This window comes from Rhinolophus sinicus, linkage group LG07 (genome assembly GCF_036562045.2).
Source record: "Rhinolophus sinicus isolate RSC01 linkage group LG07, ASM3656204v1, whole genome shotgun sequence".
Classification (NCBI taxonomy): Eukaryota; Metazoa; Chordata; class Mammalia; order Chiroptera; family Rhinolophidae; genus Rhinolophus; species Rhinolophus sinicus.
Window position 1 is genome coordinate 124,390,715 of NC_133757.1, and position 24,358 is coordinate 124,415,072.

The 24,358-nt window shown below is 41.3% G+C and overlaps 1 protein-coding gene across 1 annotated transcript in view; it reads left to right on the plus strand.

Annotated features, from left to right (window-relative positions):
• Window positions 1-9,274, plus strand: part of QRFPR (pyroglutamylated RFamide peptide receptor) — a 36,873-nt gene extending 27,599 nt beyond the window's left edge. The window contains exons 3-6 of the mRNA XM_019741427.2: window positions 733-794; window positions 4,553-4,788; window positions 6,466-6,563; window positions 7,299-9,274. Coding sequence (XP_019596986.2) covers window positions 733-794; window positions 4,553-4,788; window positions 6,466-6,563; window positions 7,299-7,639 — 737 coding nt within the window. The 3' untranslated portion in view covers window positions 7,640-9,274. The remainder of the gene's footprint in view (window positions 1-732; window positions 795-4,552; window positions 4,789-6,465; window positions 6,564-7,298) is intronic.
• Window positions 9,275-24,358: the final 15,084 nt, after the last annotated feature.

A 24,358-nucleotide genomic window follows, 5' to 3' on the forward strand; every position in this document is an offset into this window, starting at 1 on the left:
CACTCAACATGCTCTCTGGTTTCTGATGTTGTATTTGTTTTGTAAGTGAAAATTAATGCCTATATTATGATGGTTGAGACAAATGTACTTTCAATTTTAAGAAGAAATTTCAGAGGGCGATCTACATCACGTTCAAATTACTCATCCACTTTTGCTGATCAAGCACCTACTGAGGGCCAGGAATTTTCCTGGGAAAATTCAGGTGGTCAGTTTTATCTGGAAAGCTTTCAAAGCTCTCCTAGAGACGGTGACTTCTGTGTCAAATCCTGGAAAAGGAGGCCACAAGTGGACCCTGGGGATAGGGTGCCAATGAGGTGTCAGCCTGGAGGCACGGGCTGCACAAAGCATTCTGGGATGTGGGCACTGAAACCAACTCTGTAAGGTCCTCAGCAGAGGACTTGGTGTGAAGAACTTAAACTGAAATATAAGATGGGAGAGAGAGCAAGTGAGCTTGTAGAGAGCCTCAGGGACCATGGTAGGGAGTTGGGTTTTATCTTCTAGGCAATGGAACATTATTAAAGAGTTTTAAATGTTTAGAACATGTTTTGGGAAGACATTTCAGCAGCAATTTTGAGGGCAGTGAGAGGGTGGAGATGAGAACACACGCAGAGACTATACTGCCCCAGGGTCGGGGGCTGGGTGCACTGCATATAAGCAGCCTTATGGTTAGAAAATTAAGCGGGATGTATTTGCTGAGCTCAGTCATATTCCGATGATGTTACCACTTTACAGGTGTGGTCTGGCTGGTGGCAGTCATCGTGGGATCCCCCATGTGGCACGTGCAACGACTTGAGGTACATTTGGGGCTGGGATTGATCATTACAATGTTGAAATGTCTTCACATCCCCTCGATTATTTTCTCCCCCTTCCTGCAAGAGGAAGACAACAAATTTGTATGATTTCTGTTACTTCATTGGAGCTTTTGCAAGTGGAATCAAATGATTTGTTTTCAGGTTTTGTTCCCTTCTGTGTTATCTAGTGCGTTCTCAATCTTCTAATGGTAAGACTTGAATGATTACAGTACAGCTTACCGGGGTCCCTTTGTACATGTTCCTGCCCACTGAACGTGGCTTTCCTAGCGTTCGCCAGTGTCTTGATACGTTGTAAAAGTCCAGTGATTGCTCCAAGTTCTTCTTTCAAGTCACATGAAAAAAATCTGTAATTGAGTGTTTATTTGTCAGTTGATGCGCTTCCCTAAGTCCTTTCTCACCTGGCTGCCGTTCAGTGACGTATCGCAAATGGAATTAGAAACATGTGAGGGCATCATCTTATCCCCTCTCTCGCCCCCATACTTTGTCAGGTGGCCCAGCATTGCCTGGATAGTCACCGTGAGGGGGTCCTGTGCTGCTTTTCAGTGGCCCAGTGCATCCAGTGGGATGAACTGTCACGCGTCCTTCACAGGGGCCCCGGCTCAGACCGTGCAGGCTGCACACATACATGCTCCCTGAGATCATTTTCTGAACCGTGTGTCCTCTCGTACCTTTTCAAATCGACATAGGCAGACGTGGGACTCTGCTGGGCATTGTCCATTGGCCAGGATACCAGAGGAGCCCTCAGGCAAGGGGACATTTAAAAAGTGGCTTAGTTCCTGATGTCACTGGTGTGTTGAATGAGCTGGACTCCATAGGTGAGCACAGATGGCACTTTTATTCCTTCCCTTGCTACCTATAAAAATGCCGTCTGAGGACTTCCCAGCCCTCTGATGAGACGCCACGGGGAAAGCCTTGCGTGGGACCATATAACATAGCTCTTCTAGTCAGTCAGATAATTAAACTCCTCCAGTACTTCCAGTCCCAAGAACAGTGTTAGTTCCGTTATGGAAATGTCAAGTCCTGTGTCGGTCACCTAAGTCTGCGTTCTCAATCAGTTGCAAATGTCTCCCATCTCCCAGCTCGAGCCGTTTTTAGGTCTGGAATCCAGCCATCTAGAGGGGGGTGTGATCCCCTTCTCCTCTGCTTCCTCACTCTGTTTCTCTTTCTCTCTCCCCATCCAGCTGGCTGCCTCTGGCTCCGTGGGAGCTGGTGGGGAGCGTGGGAGAGGATGGGGCAGGTGCCCTCTGGTCTCGATGTCCTCTGTGTGTGACTTTGGCTGGTGATTGATTCTTTACTTCATGGGTTTTTCAAAGATACCAGCACCTCGGTTCCGCCTGCTGCCCCTTCTTCAGCCATCTGCTCATAAAGACCCTTCCACCGCCACACACACCTCTTGGTGACCAGCTCCTTCCTCCAAGGCTGCCCTTTCCTCCCGCAGGAAGCCCACACGTATGGGGGGCCCTTTTAGAAATGACCCAACCCTGTTTCCATGTCCAGTCCAATTCGGGCCCATAGAACACAAGATTTATCTATTTTTTAAAAATAAAATTATTTTGTCATGTGCTCTGAATATATTTTCAGTACATAACTCATTTAGTTTGTCGAAAATGCATATAAGCTAATTGGCTAGGCTAGTCCTGTCAGATCAGCAAAATCAGATTTGTTTTCTGTCAGGAAAAAGTATGAGATCATTTTTCAAATCAAATCCATGTATTTAGAGGCATCCCATGGCTCCCTCCTCGTTCCGAAATTCTGTTAGCGACGGTGCGTTTGAGTGTGACCCACAACTGCATTTCCCTCCCGGGTGAAACAAAGCACCACTGACGTTGTCATCTCCACCCATGGCCTCTGTGCTCTGCTTTCACTGGGCTCTCGCTCAGGAGTGATCTATTTGACAATTTTCATGGGGTGGAAGCAATGAGGTGGTTAAATTAAAATTGTCATCACTTCTGCCCCTTCACTGTATGAAAAATGTGAATTAACAACATCTCAACACCTGTCAAAATACCTTTTTTCTAATGCCTAGCTACCTTGAATAGAAATAGATTTAATATCGGGAAAAGCACAAAGCCCTGTCTGGATTTATGGGACCTGGGTCAGGTGGTTCCACTGGCGTCAGTAATTTGAACCATGTCTTTCTTAGGTCTCCCACAGCAAGATTTGGGTTGGGTGAGACTCGGACTTGTGTGAGTTGGGAGAAGGGTGACTGTGAGAGAAGAGCTGGGATTGTGGACCCAGCATGACGCTTCAGCCTCCGCCGTTCTCTTAGGCAGGGGAACTGAAGAGAAGTGTATGTTTGGAAATAGGAGTTCTGAAGCTGGGTTTCATAAAACCATCTGACCGTGATCTCAGAGAGTCTTTGTTGTTTGTCCCCAGAACAATGGCAGCTCTTTGGAGATGGCCAGTCCGGCCTTGTGGTTTAGGATGTGTCACTGTGTGCCCCCTCCCCCTCCATGGTTGTTGGCCCTGGTGTGCTCTGTCTGCATGGAGTCAGAATGCATTTCATTTTAATATCCTGCTCCCAGGGAGTCTGTATTCACTGAGTGTTTTCATTTCTAGTTGTATCTGTAAATAACACGTAGATCAGAACTTGACGTTTCTTACCTTTGGTGAGTATACCAAAAAGCTCCCCCACCCCTTTAATTGGCATTGAAGATTGGTGATAAAATCTGCTGGGATTGGAGAACTATGTCTAAGACCTAAATGTTTTTCGTCTGAAAAGCTATAGTGTGACTAAAATGACAATAAGTTTTATAGATTCTCTAACTTTTATTCCTATAATCTAGAAAAATGACATTTGAATATACTTTAAATGTTTAGTTTGTCCCTTATTAGCTTTTGATATTTTTATTAATATTGTTATTAATAATATAGTTGAACTCATGAGTCTGTTAGAAATAGTATTAATAAATTAAAATACATACAGAGGGTGCCAAAAAATGTATACACATTTTAAGAAAGGAAAAAACTACTGAAAGTCCGCTGACGGTAACTACTTTGAGCCCCTCTTATAATTGCAGAAGTTAAACGTGACTTGTATTCATCTTTTGTTATCGGTATATATTGAGTATTACAACTCTAATACAGTGTTTTCCTTTCTTAAAATGTGTATACATTCTTTTTGGCATCCTCTGTATATACCTCTAAGACTTATAATTGAGCCTGAATATTTGTGAATTAGCAATAGTTTGAATCCCAATTTCTCATTCATCTCAGAATCTAAAAGCTACCAGTTGCCTTTCTGAAATTTCTGCTAGTGACCTGATCACTGCAATCTGAAATAGCAAAATACAGACTGGTTCTTAGCCATTGGGAGAAGTCTGGTGCCTTGTCAAACCTGTCGCAACGATTGAGGAAGCAAAATAATGTAACATTAAACTAGTTGGCACAAAGTACAAAATACTGTTTTTGTAATACTTTGGTCACTGAAGTGCTCTTTCACCCAACTGAAAACTTACGACTGGAGTATAAAAAGTTGAGAAACGTCAGTGAGCAGGCCTTGGACCTCAATTCCATTTAAAACAGAAAAGAAAGTATAAAACACTTAAGAATTTAAGCAGTGAAGTGGAAAAACCACTCTTCAAACAAAAGCACAATCAAAATTGGATATCATTTGAGAGATGTAACCATGGTAAATATGTAAGGATCTGAAAAACACTGCATTACCACAGCATTCTGCTGCTCTCTGTGCTGTGATGCTAAATACCAGCTCTCCTAATGGAATAATTCTTATTTTCAAGATCAAGTATGACTTCTTATATGAAAAAGAACACGTCTGCTGCTTGGAAGAATGGGCCAGCCCTGTACACCAGAAAATCTACACCACCTTTATCCTTGTAATTCTCTTCCTCTTGCCTCTGGTGGTGATGCTTAGCCTATACAGTAAAATCGGTTATGAACTCTGGATCAGTAAGAGAGTGGGGGACAGCTCCGTGCTTCGGACCATTCATGGAAAAGAAATGTCAAAAATAGCCAGGTTGGTTTAATGAGATATTCATCTCTGTTCAAAATATTTTTAATTCTCTGGAAGGGACAGTTACCAGGGATCTCAGAACTGCTGTGTGAGTCAAAATGTCATTTATCATTCACGTGTAGGGTGTGGGCTGCTTTCAACTTTTGAGAGTTTATGTATGGCAGGAAGAAGAGAGATCACCAGCTCCCAAATCAAAGGGGGAAGCCACCGTTACAGATAGAAACTTACTTGGAATTTAGAAATTGCTGTGTTTTCATCTGTACTGGGGGTGCCAAAAAATGTCTACAAGTGGACACTTTGGTCAATGTTGCTCAAGCAGCAGTTCACCATCATCAGAAGTGTCTGGACGCTCATGGTAACCACTCTGAGCTCCTCTGGTAATTGCAGAAGTCAGACGTGACTTGTATTCATCTTTTGTTATCGGTATATATTGGGTATTACAATTTAATACAGTTTTCCCTTCTTAAAATGCGTATGCATTTTTGTGGCATCCTCTGTATGTCATTTCACTATGGTAGGAAGAGCTGCGTACTCTCCCCTGCCTGCCCCTCACCAGCCACGTGAGGTGGGGAAGCCTTACTCCTACAGCCTGTGCGTTCCTCACGTACCAGGGAGCATAGCAACGTCCATCCTTACTTCCTCCCACTCAAGGATGATGCTACATACGTGAGCTGATGTGCTGGAAAATCCTTTGGAAACTAGAGCATGCTGTTCACTTTGAATAATTAATTATTGATATAGTTTATTTTCAACTAAGGGCTTTGCTTTCTGATCACACTCATTAATAGAAAATTTAAAACACGATTTACTGCTATGGTACTTGTAGTTCATATGGTTTATTTCATAATCTATTTGGAGTGACCGTTAAAAACAAAACTACAACCTGATAAGAAGTTGAGTGGTTTGATGGGATTTGATGATTTCTTCAAGTGAGCAGCAATCCCTAGTGCCCAGTTTGTATAAAGACATCCCCGTTCTCTGCACAGCACCTTGGAACTTACTGCTGTTTTGGCAGTCCTACTTCCTCAGAAGAAAGGGCTACCAGCTTGAAATAAAGAATAATGAATATGACCTTTTATATATGTATAGCACCATGCAAATGTGTAGCTCCCTTGCAGATGTTACTGTCCTTTACAGGACTAATGGAGAAAACTAGTTTGAAATCCTGGTTAATCATGTAATTTATAGATACGATAAAGGATTCCATTTTAATGGTATCTTTTAAACATAGGGCTTCCCGCAGCTCATAAATATTGATAGTTTTCTATCACAGGTATGAGTGCTCTTCAATATAAAATGAGCAGGACTGTCTAGCCCTTATGAGCTGAAATCCCTCACTAGCTGTCTGACTTTGCAAGTTACTTCACCTTCTCTGTGCCTCAGTTTCTGCATGTGCCAAACGGCTTGTTGGGAAGATCAATGACATGAGTGAGGCCCAGCAGCCCCACAAGGAGTACACGTCACAGGGGTGTTTATAATGTGAGGAATATGGGGGTGCGGGAATAGCGAGGGGAAAGTGACGGACAGCCCATGTGTAACCGATCACGAACTTCATCAGGATTTGAAAAATCTTGATTGAGAGGTCTAGGCTCAAATTTTATTTAATAGCTTTGCCATCAGTTTGACACACTTGCCAAGGAGAAGTTAATTAACACAATGAATGTGTCCTTATGAGTCCAGGAAGAAGAAGCGAGCTGTCATTATGATGGTGACAGTGGTGGCTCTGTTCGTGGTGTGCTGGGCTCCTTTCCACATCGTTCACATGATGATTGAATACAGTGAGTGCCTGTCATTCTCATTTGACAGAAGTTCTAGTTTATTTCCTGCCAGAATGGGCAATGAACCCTTGAAATTTGTCATGATTCACTTGGGTAATCAAATATCAACTAGTAGGTTTCTTTCATGGTTTCGACAGCACTAGGTCGTTCCGTGGTGCGTAATTATGTACGACTCTGACTAAATCTTTAATAATTACAGAAGATCAAGACAAGCTTCTGAATCTTCTTCCATGCTCTGCCTCTGTTCTCCTTAAGTTATTTCAGTATTGGGACAGCAATGACCTCCTATGAGCATTCCCTACTGAATGCTGGATTGAACCCCATGAATTTAATAATGCTTAGCTTTTCACCCAGCCCCTCAGTGAATTCTCCCTAATAATCTGAGGCGTCACATGGTTCTCAGGTAACTGTTTCTATAACTCAAGTGAACATTTGCAGAGTCACTGCTGCTCCCCATTGCCATGAGGCCTGAAATCAAGTTGAAAGGCAGTGAGTCCCCCGATACGTGCGGGGCACCGGGCTAGGCCTGTAAGCCTCGGTTCTCTAAGAAGGAAGACTCGTCACAAGGTTGCTTTTCTTCGGACATCAATGGCTCTCCCCAAAATCATCCTGAGAATTTTTCTCACCTTTAATCACTTGTCCAAGTGTGTTTGGTAAAGATTGATGGTAAACAGAAATTGAATTTTATGCTCATCAAAACAAATATGCATTCTCAAGCATTTCTTTTTATTTCAGGCAATTTTGAAAAGGAACAGGATGATGTCACAATCAAGATGATTTTTGCCATCGTGCAAATAATTGGGTTTTCCAATTCCATCTGCAATCCCATTGTTTATGCCTTTATGAATGAAAACTTCAAAAAAAACTTCTTATCTGCAGTTTGTTACTGTGTGGTCAGAGAAACCTTCTCTCCCGCACGGAGACGTGGAAATTCGGGAATGACAATGACGCAGAAGAAAGCAGTGCTTTGCTGGAGAGAGAACCCTGTGGAGGAGACCAGAGGAGAAGCGTTCAGTGAGGGCAACATCGATGTCAGGTTGTGTGAACAGCCGGAGGAGAAAAAGCGTCTCAAGTGACAGCGCACCCATTCATTCCAAACGGCTAATACGAGCTTCAGGCCGTGGGCGCTAATTATAACATTTCTGCATAATTAATACCATTCATATCCTAACCTGAAGAGAATGTTATTTTGAGGAAAGGTCAAAGACTTTTTATTCGTAGAATGAGGAAAAGAAGGCATCTTACATCATTTTCCATAAAAATATGATGTTGTACATGAAATTACAGTTTTGAAAAATTAGTGAACCATCCTTGTACTTTACAAAAGTGGAGTTTTAAAAAACCTTGTACAGAAATCAATGTTTTTGGCTACTTCTTCCCCCTAGCCAGTCAATTGTACTGTGGCTTTTTGTGTATTGTTAAGTTGGATGAGAAAATAAGTTAAAAACTACATCGTCTGTCTTGAATAAGTTTAATAGTTGAATGCTGTAACATCGTTTTTAGTGCACTGCTGAAGCTTGTTGATAAATTCTCTTGCAAATGAGGTCTGTCCAATGATTGTAAAGTCGAAGAAGATGCAGAAGCAGCAAAATGACAGACGGGTGGGATTTGGAGGCAGATGCCTGCCTAGGTTTGAGCTCCAATTCCCACATAGACCTGCTGTGACCGCCACTGTGACCACTGGCCACCATGACCTTCTTTAAGCCGTCATCCCTTCCTGTGTGAAGTGGGGCGGCATCTCGACCCACGAGTCACTGCCAGAACATGTGAGCCAGGAGCAGAAAGGCACTTTTACTCCAACGCCCCCTCAAGTTCCAAAGCATTATCGTAGCTCCTTATGTCTCAGATCTCTCCATCTGTTCCCTTTTCCGTTCTGAGATTTGTCCTCAGCCCTGCCCAACCTTCAGCTTGTGCCTATTTTGTAACTGGTTTCTCTACTCAAAAGAAGAAAGATTCTGGGATCCTCATTTATAGGTTGAGTGGCATAAACAGACCAATCTATCTGAAATATTTACATTTTTAAGCTCTGCATTTTCACTAGTGGGATGAAAGCCTTTTGGGGACGTAAAAGGGCTGGTAGGTGCAGTTAGATGAGAGCCTCAATTCCGAGCCCATGACTTTCACTGACCCCCACGAGAGACGGGTCAGGAAGAGCAGTGGCGCTCCCCACTCCTGTTCACCTAAATCTCCCTCCAACGCAGCTCCTCACTTCTCAGCCTTCCCCTCTTACCCCCTGGTGTCCTGGAGCCACTGGGCACTGTTCCAGTGCCCTGTTGCTTCCCCTTCAACATCTGAGATTCCCAAAGTCCAGACACAGCCTGTGGCCAAAGTGTTTCTTCTATCTCCAGCTTTCGGGCCAGAAAGAAAAGGGAGCTCAGGAACGCTCAGGTTATTTCATTTGTAAAACTTTAAGGTTTGAGACCAGAGAACTCAGAGCATAGGGGTGTTTCAAGATACAGACATTTCATTGCACATGTTTGTTAATGTAAGCAAGGAAGAAAACAGAGATGAAACAGTGTGTGGTGTTAGGAAAAAAATGTCTATGCAACACAGGAAAATTAACAAAGTTGAGAGAGGAAAGCTGATGATTTGGTTTGTGTTGAAATGGACTCATTGTGGCTTATTTATGTACCCTGTCCTGTTATGCCTAGTTAACCTGTAACAAAACAATGATTATCATTAACTCATTAAACCATTACAAATGAATCAGATTCACTGATTTTGGTTATTCTTATTTAATCAGCAAATATCCATATGATGCTTCCTAACTTTGATGTATGTGAGTATATACTCCAAATGTGACTTAATGAGAAACAGATGAATCAACACTGTTACTAACCATTTAATTATCAAGATTAAAGTTTTTAAAAATTCTTAATCATTGCGGAGCTTGATCCAAAACATTGAGATATTAGATACTAATTGAAATATTTACTGTAAAATTTCCAGGCAGCTTGTGAAAGCTTTTCTTTTTCTTTTTTTCTTTTCTTATCTTTCCTTTTCTTTTCTTTTTTTTTTTTCTTGGTTCACGTTGTACTAACATTGTTTCAGAAATAAAAAATAGTGTTAGCACATTTCTTGTCCTGTAAACATAATCCTTTTGCATTGTTATAAAAGTTTGGAAGAGACGTTCTGGTCCAGTCCATTACGGAGAAACTCCTGCTATTAGCCAAAGAGCTCTGAGTCCCGAGATGGTGGAACACAGCTGATGAGTCCATCGACAGTTCGCCTTGCATTTGTGAAAAGAACACTAGTTTGGGCCTTTGTTTCTCTTTTCCCTGACTTCACAGTCCCCTCCCCGATTCCCTGAAATCCTTTGGTCTTCCACCTAGAGATTTGCTTCCCCTCTCTTTTCTCTCTCATTTTATTCCATCTGATTTTCCCCTATCTGGTGCTTACAGTGAGATATGTAAAGGTCTCTTTGGATCCATCCAGGAGGTATGGTTGAGGAGGGGTACAAAAAACTATTCTTATATTTATCAGCATTTTGGGAAAATGTCTATGAAATCAGTGAAAAGATATGTATCACTGCTCAGACCTTTAAGCACTTTATTTCATTATGAATCATTTTGCCAAAAAGTAGTACCTTTTCTTCCACTCTATCAAAGAACAGCCACTTATTATGGATCGGGACACTGGTGTTTTGCATGCCAGTTTGACTTAAGACTATTTTCTAAATCAAAAACAATTTTAAAAGGAAGGACCAAGTTGCAGGGTTTATACACCTTATTTGAAGACTTACTGTAAGTTACAATAATCAAGAGAGTGTGGCATTGGCCCAAGGATAGAGATATACAAATGCACACATATATGCACACATATATGGTCAACTTATTTTACCCAAGGAGAAAGCATAATTCAGTGGAGAAAGGAAAATCTTTCAAACAAATGGTTCTGGAACAATTGGATATCCAAATACCAAAAATAGACCCTTGATCCTTATACGACATATTAAAAATTCACTCATAATGTACCATAGACTTAAATATAAGAGCTAAATCTGTAAAACTTCTAGAATAAGACGTGGAAGAAAATTTTGCACCCTGGATTAGGCGAGGCAAAGATTTCATAGACAGGGCACTAAATGCAGGAAGATTAAAAGAAAGAACTGATAAAATAAACTCCATCAAAAACAAACAAAAAGCCAAAAACCAAACAAAAAAGACCTGTGCATGAAAGTTCATAGCAGCTTAATTCAAAATAACTGGAAAACTGGTAAGAACCCAAATGTTTATCAACTTGTGAATGAACAAGCAAATTGTGTTAAAGCTATTCAACTGAAAAGAACTCAGCAATAAAAAGAATGAACTATTGCAACACCAAAGGTTAGTTTCAAAAGTATTGTGCTATGTGAAAGAAGCCAGACACTCTGTGATTGCACTTACATGCGATTCCAGAAAAGGCAAAACTACAAGGATAGACCTCAGGCGTGTGGTTGCTCGGGGCTGACAAACTTTAGGCAATTGAATGAAGAGGGCATGAGAGACTATTTCAGATGATAGAAACGTTCTGTATCTTGATTCTGGTCGTGGTTACTTCACTTTATACATTTGTTAAAATTCATTGAATTGTATACTTTAAAAGGGTGAATTTATTGTGAGCAAATCATACTTCAGTTTTTTAAAAATGCATAACAGAATTTTCGCTTTGTAATGCAAAAATTCCAAACCCTTATTTTGTTTCCTTGACCTGTAGAATAAGATCGATGGTAGGAAGCCTTTGAACCTGCCCCTCCACCACCATGACCACAGCAGCCAAGATAGTTAATCACCCTGGTACTGTTTCCCAGGGTGAACAAGATGTGTGCTACTTCCAAAGCTTTAAACGACGCAACACACGTACCCATCACATCCCCACTGAATGCACCAACCAGACCCCAGCGCAGCCTGGCTGCATCATAATGAATGACAGGGGACAACCACAAACTTAAGTTGTAGCTCCAAATGCTACTGCTGGGCTGATGTGACAACCACGAGAGCAGACTACCACAGACTCTGGTACATTCTGTGCAGCTATGGGTCAGGCAAATGCATTGATTTCAATGCCTATTGAAGAGGAGAATCAGGGCAATTTACATTCACATGGGATAGACAACAGCGTACCATATTCCACTGTTTTAACCAAGATTATGTTAATTTGCCTGTTACTCCACAAAAGAGTCCAAAGGGATATAAATTGTCTGGACATGCCACAGGAAATCATTTGGGTCCATTGTATGTATCATGTTATATTACTTAGATCTGGTAAACAAAAAAATGGCCAGAACTCTGCTTTCACCATCATATGTGCCCCAAGGGTGGGAGGTAACAGAGACAAAATTTAGGAAGATTTAGAGGTTGCCACATAGTGACATTTTTAGGAGTCTAGTGTTCTTGGAATTGCCAGGACGTAGCTTTCAAAGTAAAGTGCAAGTTTTTGTACCTTGACCCTCCCAGCCATCCTTGGTAAGCATCTTTGTGTTTGGGAGGCATTCTGTTCACTTCTAGGGACCCCTGTTAGGACTCATTTATTGGAGAAATGGTCGGCTGCTGGTTCTGAGTGCGTCCCAGAGCACAAAGGGCTCTGCGGCAGGTGTAGGCTGCCGTCCAAGCAGGCCTGTGCCTTGGACCGTCTGACTTAGAAGATCCAATGGTCCAGGTTGCAGTATGAGCAATTCTGTCACCTGGATCATGTGATGTGCAAATGCCATAGTACCAGAAGGGTCTGTGTTAGATAAGGGTGCCCCATGGCACCCTCCAAACTGCAGTGGAAGAGTTGCCGTGCATAGGCCTGGTTTCTGGAGCAAGTCCGTGCCGACTGCACCAAAGAACTACTTATCACCAAAATGCAGCTCCTGCCAGGCTGCTAGCCACCAAAGAGACCAAATGTCATCCCACCCAGTGACCGTGTGGCCAAACTGCCTGTCATGAATAGGGCACTGTCACATCCCCAAGTCCCAGGGTGGGCAGTCCCAGACATAATTCATGACGAAAAGGAAGTAGTACATCCACAGTCAGAGCACGTCCAAACAAACACGTTCCATCCACATGTTCTTTATTTTCAAAGGCTGTTTATTGCCATGTGTGGCAGGTGAAGTAATGCTCATAAAATGTGAAAACTACACATTCACAAATTTCCTCCTGATACTCAAACTGAGCCTTTCCACTCCCGCAAAGACCATAAAAATTAAATTCCTTTCTTTATCACTCCATAGAGTTATTATTATGTTCTCAGTTCACCAGAGTAGCCTTAACACGAGTTTTGGCTTTATTGCCCTAAAATTCAACCTGGAGCCATTTAATTCCATTATCTGTAAGACCAGCAGGATGTGTAAATACATGTTGAGAAGTGATTGGTATGAATAGCTAGTAAAAAAGCAGTGTAGCTACTTTTCCAATGTAGTATTTGTAGGTTTTATGAGGCATATAGGACCCCTTGAAATGTTGAAATAAAAACAGATCAAGCCATTAAAAAGTGTAGACTGGCAGTGCATTGTTCTCATTCAATAAATATTCTTGGAGCACCTACCACGTGTCAGACCTAGACATCCTCCTTCCATTTCAAGATCAAGAAAATCCTTTCTACTCTGAACCAGATGAGGCAGAAAAGGGTTGGTGGACAAATGAGAGACTAGGGAAAGAAAGTCATAAAAATCAGGTAAATCCATAAACTAAAAACATAGTTTTACTGGTGTCGATCTCAGACCCTTTTTCCTCTTGCTCACCACATTTTTGTTTTCCAGAACTGAGATGATGGTGTTGCTATAAAAGAAAAAGATTCAGAAAGAAAAACAAAAAAATGACAAAAAAAATGCTTCTATTTGAATCACTAGAATTATAAGAGGACAGGAATCAATGAACTATTGTTCTGATGCCGCTCATTTCTGGTCACCAAACCAGATTCCTTAGCTACTGCGATGTTTGCAAAATTGTGTTAACTCAGGAAAACCTAGGTATAAATAAACTTTTTAAAAATTAATTTTTAATGAACTGGCAAAGGCAATGTCAAAAGGGGATTTCAAAGAAAAGAGCATCTGACAAACTTATAATTATATGTCCTCTCTGTAGGGAGTAAGTGTATGAAGTCTAACAGTTGTTCTCTAAACTCCACCAGCCTGAGTGGGTGCAAAAATAATTGAGGAATTGAGGGATGGTTAAGGATGGCAGTGTAGGAAGGTCGTCAAATCACCTTCCGCCCACAGACACACCAAATCTACAGCTACGTATGGAACAACTCCTTCTGAAAAGGGCCTGAGAACTAGCTGAACAGCTCTTCCCCAACAAAGGAGAAAAAACAACGAGAAGGGTAGGAGACACAGATGTGGTTCTGCCACTCCTGGCCTGACAACCCACAATCAGGAGCGATCTAACAAATACAAAACTGCTCCCCAAGAGCGAGGTGTTTGTGCCCCCACATTAGGCATCCCAATCCTCGGGACCTACATTGTGGGATGTGCTCATGAAACATCTGGCTTTGAAAACCAACAGGGCTTGCATCAAGGAGAACCATAGGGATGCAGGGAACAGAGATTTACTCTTAAAGGCCTTGTGCACAGACCCACTCGCACCGGGACCCAGCACAAAAGCACCATTTTGAAAAGTGCTAGACCATATGAGAAGGAGATTCATTTGCTAATCTTAAAGCATCTGTCAGAGGGGCAGGAGCCTGCTGGAACTCTCCCAGGGACAAAGGCGAGAATGGGTGCCATTTTTATATCCTCTCTCTAACCTGCTAGTGCCAGTGGGTGAACCCTACCTCCCATCAATCCTGTGATGTCACCAAAATGAAAATGGAAATATGATGTACCACAATCTATGGGAGGCAGCAAAAGCCATTCTAAGAGGGAAGTTTATAGTAATACAAACTACCTCAAGAAATAAGAAAAATCTCAACTAAACAATCTAACTTTACACCTAAAGGAACTAGAAGAAGAACAAAGTCCCAAATTAGTAGAAGAAAGGAAGTACTGAAGATCAGAACACAAATAAATAAAATTGAAACTAAAAAGACAATAGAAAACATCAATGAAGCTAACAGCTGGTATTTTGAAAAGGTCAAGAAAATTGACAAACCTTTAGCTAGACTCAGTAAGGAAAAAAAGAGAGGGCTCAAATAAATAATATCATACATGAAAGAGGAGAAATTACAACTGATAACTCAAGAAATACAAAGGATTATGAGAGACTACAATGCCAACAAATTGGACAACCTGGAAGATGTGGAAAAATTACTAGAAACATACAATCTTTCAAGAGTGAATCATGAAGAAATAGGAAATCTAAACAGACTGATTATTAGTAGGGAGATTGACTCAGTAATCAAATAACTCATAACAAACAAAAGCCCAGGATCAGATGACTTCAGTGGTGAATTCCAGCCAACATTCAAAGACGATTTAATACCTATCCTCAAATCTTCCAAACAATTGAAAAGGAGGGAACACTTCCAAACTCATTTTATGAGGCCAGCATTACCCTGATACAAAAACCAGAGAAGGACACCACAAAAAAAGAAAATTACAGGCCAATATCCCTGATGAACATAGATGCAAAAATCCTCAACAAAATCATAGGCAACTGATTTTAACAGTATAATAAAAGGACGATATACAATGATTGAGAGGGATTTATTCCAGGAATGCAAGGCTGATTCAGCATCCACAAATCAATCAACGTGATACACAACATTAACAAAATGAAGGATAAAAAATCATATGATTGTCTCAATAGATAAAGGGAAAGCATTTGACAAAATCCAACATCCATTTATGATAAAAACTCTCAATAAAGTGGGTAAACAGCTCAACACAATAAAGGCCATATATGACAAACCCACAGATAACATCTTATTTGATGGTGAAAAACTGCAAGCTTTTCCCTAAAATCAGAAACAAGACAAGAATGCCCACTCACCACTTTTATTCAATATAGTATTGGAAATCCTAGCCAGAGCAGTTAGACAAGAAAAAGAAATAGAAGGCATCCAGATTAGCAGAGAAGAAGTGAAACTGTCACTATTTGCACACGACTTGATTTTATATATAGAAAGCCCTAAAGACTCCACCCAAAAACTGTTAGGACTAATAAATGAATTCAGCAAAATGGCAGGGTATAAAATCAGTATAAAAATATGTTGTATTTTATATGCTAACAACAAACAAGCAGAAAGACAATTTAAGAAAAAAAATCTCATTTACAATTGTATCAAAAAGAATAATACTTAGGAATAAATTTAACCAAGGAGATGAAAGACCAGTACACTGAAAACTGTGAGTCATTGATGAAAGAATTTGAAGAAGACATAAATAAATGAAAGATATTCTATGGTCCTGGATTAGAATAATTAGTAGTGTTAAAATGCCCATATTACCCAAAGCAATCTACATATTCCATGCAATTTCTATCAAATTTCCAATGGCGTTTTTCACAGAATTAAAATACACAACCCTAAAATTTGTATTGAACCACAAAAACCCCAAATAGCCAAAGCAATCTTAAGAGGGAAGAACAAAAGTGGAGACATCATGTTCCCTGACTTCAGACTGTATTACCGTATGAAGTTACAGTAATCAAAATAGCAACCTATACCATCCTGGGTTGCTTCTTTCCCCTAGGAAATCCTGGCCATCTTACTATGTTGTCAGCTGAATTCCTTTCTCCAGTGAGCATGGTGCCATGTACATTTTTACCCTATCCAGCCAATATATATTTGTTGAATGACTTCTATATGCCGAATTTGCATTTGCAAGACTGTTAGCTCTAGTTATTGTTGAATCCTGTTCATAGAATGGGGACATCTTTCAACAAGCTAACTGATCCTATTGAAAACAAGTACAAGCTCATAACTTTACCAATAGCCACTTCTAAAGCTTCAAGAACAAGACACAGCTAGAGTTTATAAAACCTGCAAACACTACAATATTAATGCCTGTAAAATAATAATTTGTATTTTAAAATGCAGTCTTATTAAGTACAAACTCTAAGACACTGCAATAAGAATTGTCTCATGATTTCTGCCCTTGGTATTTATCGTTTCTCATGAAAGCAGAATATCCACATAAAAAGACAATTAACATTAAATAGCAAAGGATGTGTCAAAAGAGAGATGTAATAGTACCATGGAAATTTAGAGAAGGTCCTGGAATAGTCAAGGGGACAGTAAGGAAACAATAGGCTGAAATTTGAAGGATTTAGACCATTTGTGGAATTGGAATGAATAGTCTGGGGGGGAAAGAATGAATGTTCTGGTAAGGAAAGTAGTGCAAATAAAGATTCCTGGAGGTGGTTAGGGAGAATTTCACAGCAATTCAAACAAGATGGTTTTAAAGCAAAGGCATCTACGATGAGTAGGGAATAGTGTTGGGGGGGGGGGCTACATTGTGTAGAAATGGTCCAGAACACTCAACTTTGGGGAATGCATTAATAAGGGATCATTGGAAGGGTTTCTGAGTGGTCAGATGAGCCAGATTAAAGCAAGTTTTCACAAGTTAGTGGTCAACATACGCAGCATAGTCTTATAACATTCTCTAACAATACCAAAGAGTGAGTGGGGTTGTCTGGGAAATTCAGATCAGCAGAGAAGGTGAACACAAAAGCACACTCAAGTAAGTGGTGTTTCCCTGAAAATGCAACAGCTGTTCTAATTTTAGTCATGAAAAAAAATGATAAGAAAACAGAAGGAACTACACCGTGAGAAGGCAGACAGCTGATTTGGGCAGGAATGTGTAGATAGGGAGGGTTACCGCTCCATCACCAGGCACAGAGAACAGGACTGTGTACAGGAGGTTAGACGTGTGCGCTGTGCCACGGAAAACATTGGTGGGGTAGACTTGCGAACAGATGATTGTGGGTTGTCTGATCTCATCGTCTGGTTGATAATTTGAGGTGCCTGAGCCTCTGGACACCAGCTTTGGGTCATCATCCCCTGGGTGGAGGAGGGGAGGATGGTACTGTCCTTAGAGGCTCTGGCCTTGCTGTAATGAGAGTCCTCCGCTGGTGGTGGGATCTCATTAAGAATGCTAGCTCCTAACGCTGTCCAGGAACTAACAACAGCCTCGTGTTTCCATGGTTATAGATCACATCCTTGCCCTTTGTTAAGCCATATTTAGGCCAGGGCAGAAACCTTACCTTAACAGCCAGCTTGTCTTGATCTGGTCTTGCTTTCTCTCCTAGGGGCCTGTGCTCAGGGGCCTGGGCGTGGGGCATGACCTGGGGCTGGAGGTGGAGGGCTTGGTCAGGCCCTGAAACCCTTTGTCAAAGAAAACCCCCTGAAGCATTGAAAGGGGAACAGCCCCCTCCTATAAAACTCCATACCCCTTTTCTGGGGAGGTTATGATCTTTCCCCTCTGCTCTAGCCTGACCTTGCACAGCTCAGACACCCCAAACAAATGCTAATAGACGAATCTTGATCTCCTGCAGCTCCTTCCTCCCTTGTGCTTAACACCCTTAGCTGGTCTGTCTTAAATGCATCTCAAGAGAGACAGGGTAACAACATATGGCTGAATCACTTCCAAGATGTTACTACTTACTACGGGGAGAAAAGCAAGTAAAAGCGCATATTTTTATGTTTCCTGCGTCTGATGTGAAGGACAAAATATTGTCTGCATGGGTTCCTGAAGAGCTTGGCCTGAACTGGTCTGTCTTCTCCCAACTCTGAAGGCACTTGTCTCTGCAGTGAGTTCCGCTCTGCCGTCTGTTGTCTTAGATCTTGTTAGTTTTTGCTTCCTCATTTAACATGCGTATACATACAGATTTCTGTTCAAGTGAGGAGTGGGTGGGCTGCTCACCTGGTTTTGCCCATCTGGACACAATCTGAATGACCACACATATATGATTGATTACATGTGGAGTACTTTTCAACAAGTCAAATTTTCAGTCAGACACTGGTCATCCAGTAGTCGTGTTCTGATGCCTTTCTGTGTCGGTTTGGGGCTTTATTTGTTCTAAACAGAGTTCTGTATGTTCATACCCTGCCCTAACCCTGTCAGCTACACCATCAGAGGGCTGTGGTGTATGCTCTAGTTGTCTGCTATCTGAGTGCACGATCTCCACAAGCTTTTCTGTAGATATTAATGCTTTTCTGCTCTGGTGACAGCAATAACGGAAGGTGTTAGTGCCCTGCAGTGGGCATCTGTTGTTTTGTTCATTCTCTAGGTACTGCTGCTCAGGCTTCCTGACGTCTTATTGTAACTTATTTTAGTCACCATAACTTGAGCCACTTAGAAATGTAAGCAAACTTTTCAGAGTAATTGTCTTAGATGAAAATATCTGTCTCCAATGATACCTTTTTAAAGGTGTTCTTTGCTCCTTTCAGCTTTTATGTATATTTTAGAGACTTTCTGTTATACTCTTCTTCACATCCTCGTGTTCACATAGCTGCTACTGTGTTTCCCCAAAAACAAGACCTAGCTGGACAATCAGCTCTAATGTGTCTTTTAGAGCAAAAATTAACATAAGACCCGGTCTTATTTTACTATAATGTAAGACCAGGTATAATATAATATAATAATAATATAATATAATGTAACACCAGATCTTATATTAATGTTTGCTCCAAAAGACTCATTAGTGCTGATTGTCTGCCTAGGTCTTATTTTCGGGGAAACAGGGTTGCATATTATTTTCAGTTCCAGTTTATATCAACTCCCTCTCTATATCATCATCACACATTTCTGAGATGAAAAGTGCTTATATTTTCTAAGTATTTGAAAGAAGGATGCCTACATTTCAAATGTCTGTGACTATGATGATATAATGCTATAGAAACAAATATTTACTTGAAGCTAAAAGGAAAATAAACAAATTACATGACAAGGGGTGAAAACTATTATTAAAAAAACAAACTATAATCTTCCTTCAAATCAGTGGGGAAAATAGCCGATTTAAAACACCGAATGAAAGGTGATCTTCAACAGTTTTTTCCCCCACTTGAGTCCATTTGTTATGGTGCAAGATGAGAGACTCTTCTTAGACTTGGAAACAGCACTCTGTATCGAGACTCCCAGAACACACCTACATAAATCTTTCTAGTTCTTTGTACCTGGAAACCTACTCTGTTCATTGCCCATTCTTTCCATAAAAATATCTTGTCTCTAGCTTAATCCATGCACACCCAACTTTATTTGAATGAAATCTCTGGGGAGTTCTCTCTTTTTATGATAAACGTTTTTATTGGAGTACACTATACAAAGAGAACAGCACACAAATTGTAAGCTTGAAGAATGAAAGTGATTTTAGCAGTTTTTATACTGATTCCAATGTTGGCTTTGTGATAAGCTGCTCCCATGTTTTCTTATGGAGTGAAATGTCAGCATACCCAACTAGAAACACTTAAATACCTCATATTTCAGAGAGATCAGTTACTGTATTAGAACCTTGGAAAATTAGAAAACATCTAACAGCTTATTGTTTTTGGAGCTGGGGGCTACTGAGCTGCCCAGTGGTTCTATGCATTTTGCCCGGGCCCTCCTGGGGAGGTGGAGGTGGGAGCGTAGTGAGGCTTGTGGAGGCAGAGCGGGGTCAGACCGAATCCCACAGGCCACACTCCTTCCGGGTCCCGGCGCTCAGAGGGCCACGCAGGATCCATTTGTGGTGGGATGCTGTTGAATGTTTTAAAACGTCAATGCCATGTCTGTACCTTAATGTGCCCTAGGAAAAATACAGTGGTTACATCCTTAGGATTTCTCAGGTATTCTTCTTAGACAAGTGCTTGGGTTAAAATATTCAGTAGATTTTTGAAAACAGAAAACACATATTAGGCTTGAGTGTGGTAGAAGGAGGGCTGGGGAGTCAGGAAACACGGCAGTACCAGCTGCCCTCACTAAACGAAACTGCCTCCGAAATGAGAACAGAGGAGTTGGGCGAATCACAGAAAACTCTTGGCTGCAATCCTGCGTGGCCAGTACTGAAGACTGGCTCTCTGCTTCCACCCCACTTGCACAGAATGGGCCTTACTGCCCACGGCAGCCTGGACACACGTGGCTAGATGCCCGCCTGGGTCACACTCTTCCTGATGCAGCGTCAGCCTGAGGTCTAGGAGATGCACCTATCACACCGGCCTCTCTGCCTCGTAACTGTCACTTCATAATCATTTAACAGCACAGAGGACGTGGAGCAGACCCTCCTCATGCTGCTCGAGCTGCCTCTGCATGAGCACTCCATGTCCTGTGGGAGCTGAAGCCCCGACCCACGCCTTACTTCCACTTGTTTCACTTCTGTCATCCTACAGGGGGAGGCTGAAGTCACAGTACCCTCTAGTCAGTTTATGTAAAAAGAGGTTAACGAGCAGTTTGGGGTGACCTTTAAGGGCTGAAGGACCATGCGGTAGGCTGGGTCTGCAGGAATGAGTAAGGTGTCATTTTTGAGACTAGCTGACTAGAAGCTGAGGAATCCAGAGGCCATCTGCACAGTTACAGGCAGCAGGACCCCATTGCATTATCACGATCCACGCACTACACGGGCTGTGACTTGTTTCTTCCAAATCTATTCATTTGTCTATTTTATGTTTGTACGCCTTCTCGTCCACGTTTCCAAATAAAATGTTGATAGTGAAAAAATACAGAGCCTCCCTTTAAGCGTGAAGATGACATTACCTTACCAAGTGCATACAGGAAATGCACTGTAAACTGCTCCACTTCACAACAATTACATTAGTCCACGCCTTCCCCCAAATCTGACCTGCAGCTGCCAAGCATGGTCCTTTTTGCACAGTCTGTAGATGGCAGCATTACCGCACTTTGGGAGTGAGGGCATTGGCAGAAGAACCGGCTTTCAGGAGGACTCAGAGCAGCTGGAGTTTTAAAGAACATCTGGAACTCTGGCACATGGCTGAGTCAGAGCTAAGTATTTTCAAGTATGGCCTGTGGTTAGATGTTGGCGAGTTGCCTCTACTGTCTGGAAAGCGAAGGTAAAAACAGGCTTGGAGGTCGCAACCCAGCGTGGGTTTGTCAGCCCGGGAGGAGGCGCAGGTTGTGCCTTATGAGTAGTAGCATGCTCCAGTTAGCCCAGCTCAGCTCGTTTTGCTCCTTTCACGCTCACCCGGGCTCGTATTACAATGTTAGAATGTGCCATCCTGCTCAAGAGACTGTCCCAGCCCACGGGGAAAGGTGGGCCGGGAAAGGAAGCATGACCGTGAGGGAGGTGCTTCTCATTTCCTCACGCTTGCCCAGATGCTCCTTCTGATCTTAGCAGCAAAACATTGTGTCTCTTCCTGACTTTGGCTTTATGAAATTGATCATTCCCTCAAAACTTTAGTTTTGGAAGGAACAGCGAAGTGGGGTATGAATGTGAGCACAAAGCCCAGCTCCAGGTTAACTCTGACACTCGTTACCTGACTGAGAAAGCTGGACAGGCATTGACGAGCGCTACTGCTACTGTGCGTCCCTTTCAACTCTGCCATCCGGTCGTGAATTTGGACATGGGTGGAAGGCTAATAATTGCTAGAAAAGCCGCGTCACTGAGAAATGGATGTGAGTCTCGTGTCTGTGGAAGTATGCAGCTGCATTAATGATACCTGCAGACTGACAGCCCGATGACACAGACATGCTGAGCAGAGACCCGCCCATCCATTACTCCGGGGCCACCTGTGTGACAGTCACAGTCTTTCGAACGCTATGACCTGCTCAATGCTTCAAGGAAAACCATTCGATAGCTCGAGTACATTTCTAGTAGGTACAGGTTTTCGTTTGTGCTTAAAACAAGACAAAACAAACAAAAAACAGCATAGCCTGGAAGAGTGATTTTTGTATCTTAAAACAGAAACTTCATGAGCCCCACCCACAGAGGTTATGATGCAGTTAGGTCTGAGGCGAGACTTGAGAATCTGAATTTCTAAATGCTCTATAAATCACTCCAAGAATTTGATAAGTTTTGGAAAGCTGACCTGTAGAGAAGGAATAAGGAAATTGATGCTAGAAACCAGAAACAATATGGCTACCCTCCCAGTACCTATGATACAATTTTAAAATCGCTGCATTTACAAACTTGGAAATGAATGAAAGGGTGGGCTGAGGGTGAGAAGTAGATATTTGGATTTTGCAAGTCTGGAATCGGAATCCCTTTAGTGCCTTCTGGTGAAAGCTTGATCTACACTGCTTTCTCTGTTGGATTCTTCTTGAGAAGACTCATCCTCATCTTCTGATGACATCTAGTGGAGGAAAAGAGTACACTTGAGGCAGAAAGAAATCGTCTTTGTGCTGGCCTGCTTCTCTGTGAGCCGGCCTCTTTGGCTATTGGACATGCTGCCTGCCTATGTGTCTTAGTGTCGTAAACTTTATAACGTACGATGTCAAGTGAACTGAGCAGGAGGTAGAAGCTAATGCATACCAGTGGAAAATTCAGATGGACTTAGAGAGGACAGTGCTCCCACGCTGTGGGCACATTGGTGTGGGCTGGGAAAGAGAACAGAGACTGTGATAAAGTAGGGTTGTTTCTAAGAGCATATTAAATAAGGTGAAAAACCCAAAGGAGAAGCTCTGAGTTCAAATAGTTCAAACTTATTCCTAAACAGTCACATAATCCTTTTACTCTTTACTAAGGATACTATTTTCTTTGCATTAATAAATTTTATTATTGGGTTTTATCTCCTCTATTAGCTTTTTTTTTTTGTTATATATTTTTGCAACACTATTTTAGAGGCTAACCTAGAAATTAAAAACTGCAACCGTGACTAGTCTACTTTTCCTATGAGCTCAAGGCCGCAGGGAGATTATAATATTATAGTTTAACTCCATTTACTTCTTTAGTATCTTTTCCTGCTACAGTTGTCAAATTTTTTGCTCCTACAAAAGTCATAAACTCTTGAACTTCTGTTCCTGGACTTCTGTTTTGTTTTTTTTGTTTGTTTGTTTTTTGTCTTCTTTGATCTGGGACCATTTTCCTTTGAAATGAAAATATCCTTTGGTATTTCTTGTATTGTACATCGACTAGCAACAATTCTTTTAGCTTTGGTTACCTGAAAAAGTCTTTGTTTTTTGTCTTCGTTTTTTGAAGGATATTTTGACTCTGTATAGAATCCTATGTTGGATGTTTTTATTCTGTTTTATATTTCTTTTTCAGTTTTTTTTTTTTAACAACGTCTTCTAGCATATAGTTTTGGTTGCTAGTATTTCTGTTATTTTTCTGAAGATAATGTTTTTTTCCCCTCTGTTTTAAAGATTTTTTTCCTTATCAGTTTTTAGAGCTGAAGAGCTGAGGTTTTCTTTGTATTTATTTGCTTGGGGTCCATAATTCTGGAATCTGTGGGTTATTTTCATCAGATTTGAAAAGCCTTTGGCCATTATTTCTTCAAATAGTTCTTTTGTCCTAATCTCTCTTCTCTCCTTTTGGGACTCCAGCTATGTGTATGTTAGATATTTTGATCATGTCTCGTATCTCTTACATGTTGTATTTTGTTCCTTCCATTCTCTTTTGCTATACGTGCTTCTAAAATACTTTCTATTGACCGATTTTGAGTCTACAAATCCTGTCTTAGATGTTCAGGTTACTCTTAAACCCATCAAAAGATTTCTTAATTTCAGATTCTGTATTTTGCATTTCTAAAACGTTTGATTCTTCTCATAGACTCCAATTCTCTATTGTAGCACTCCATCTTTTTGTCCACTTTGTCCATTTTTCCTCTACTTTCTTTAGCTTATTAATCATGGTTACTTAAACTCATATCTACTAACTGCAACTTCTGGGTCATCTGTAAGTTTGTATTATCGGCTCATGTCCCTTTTGGATCCACCACTTTATTATGTGTTTTTATAGTATTTCAGCTTCTTTTCTGTTTCTTATACCATTTATTTCTTCTCAGGTCTGTGGCTCCACCACTTTATT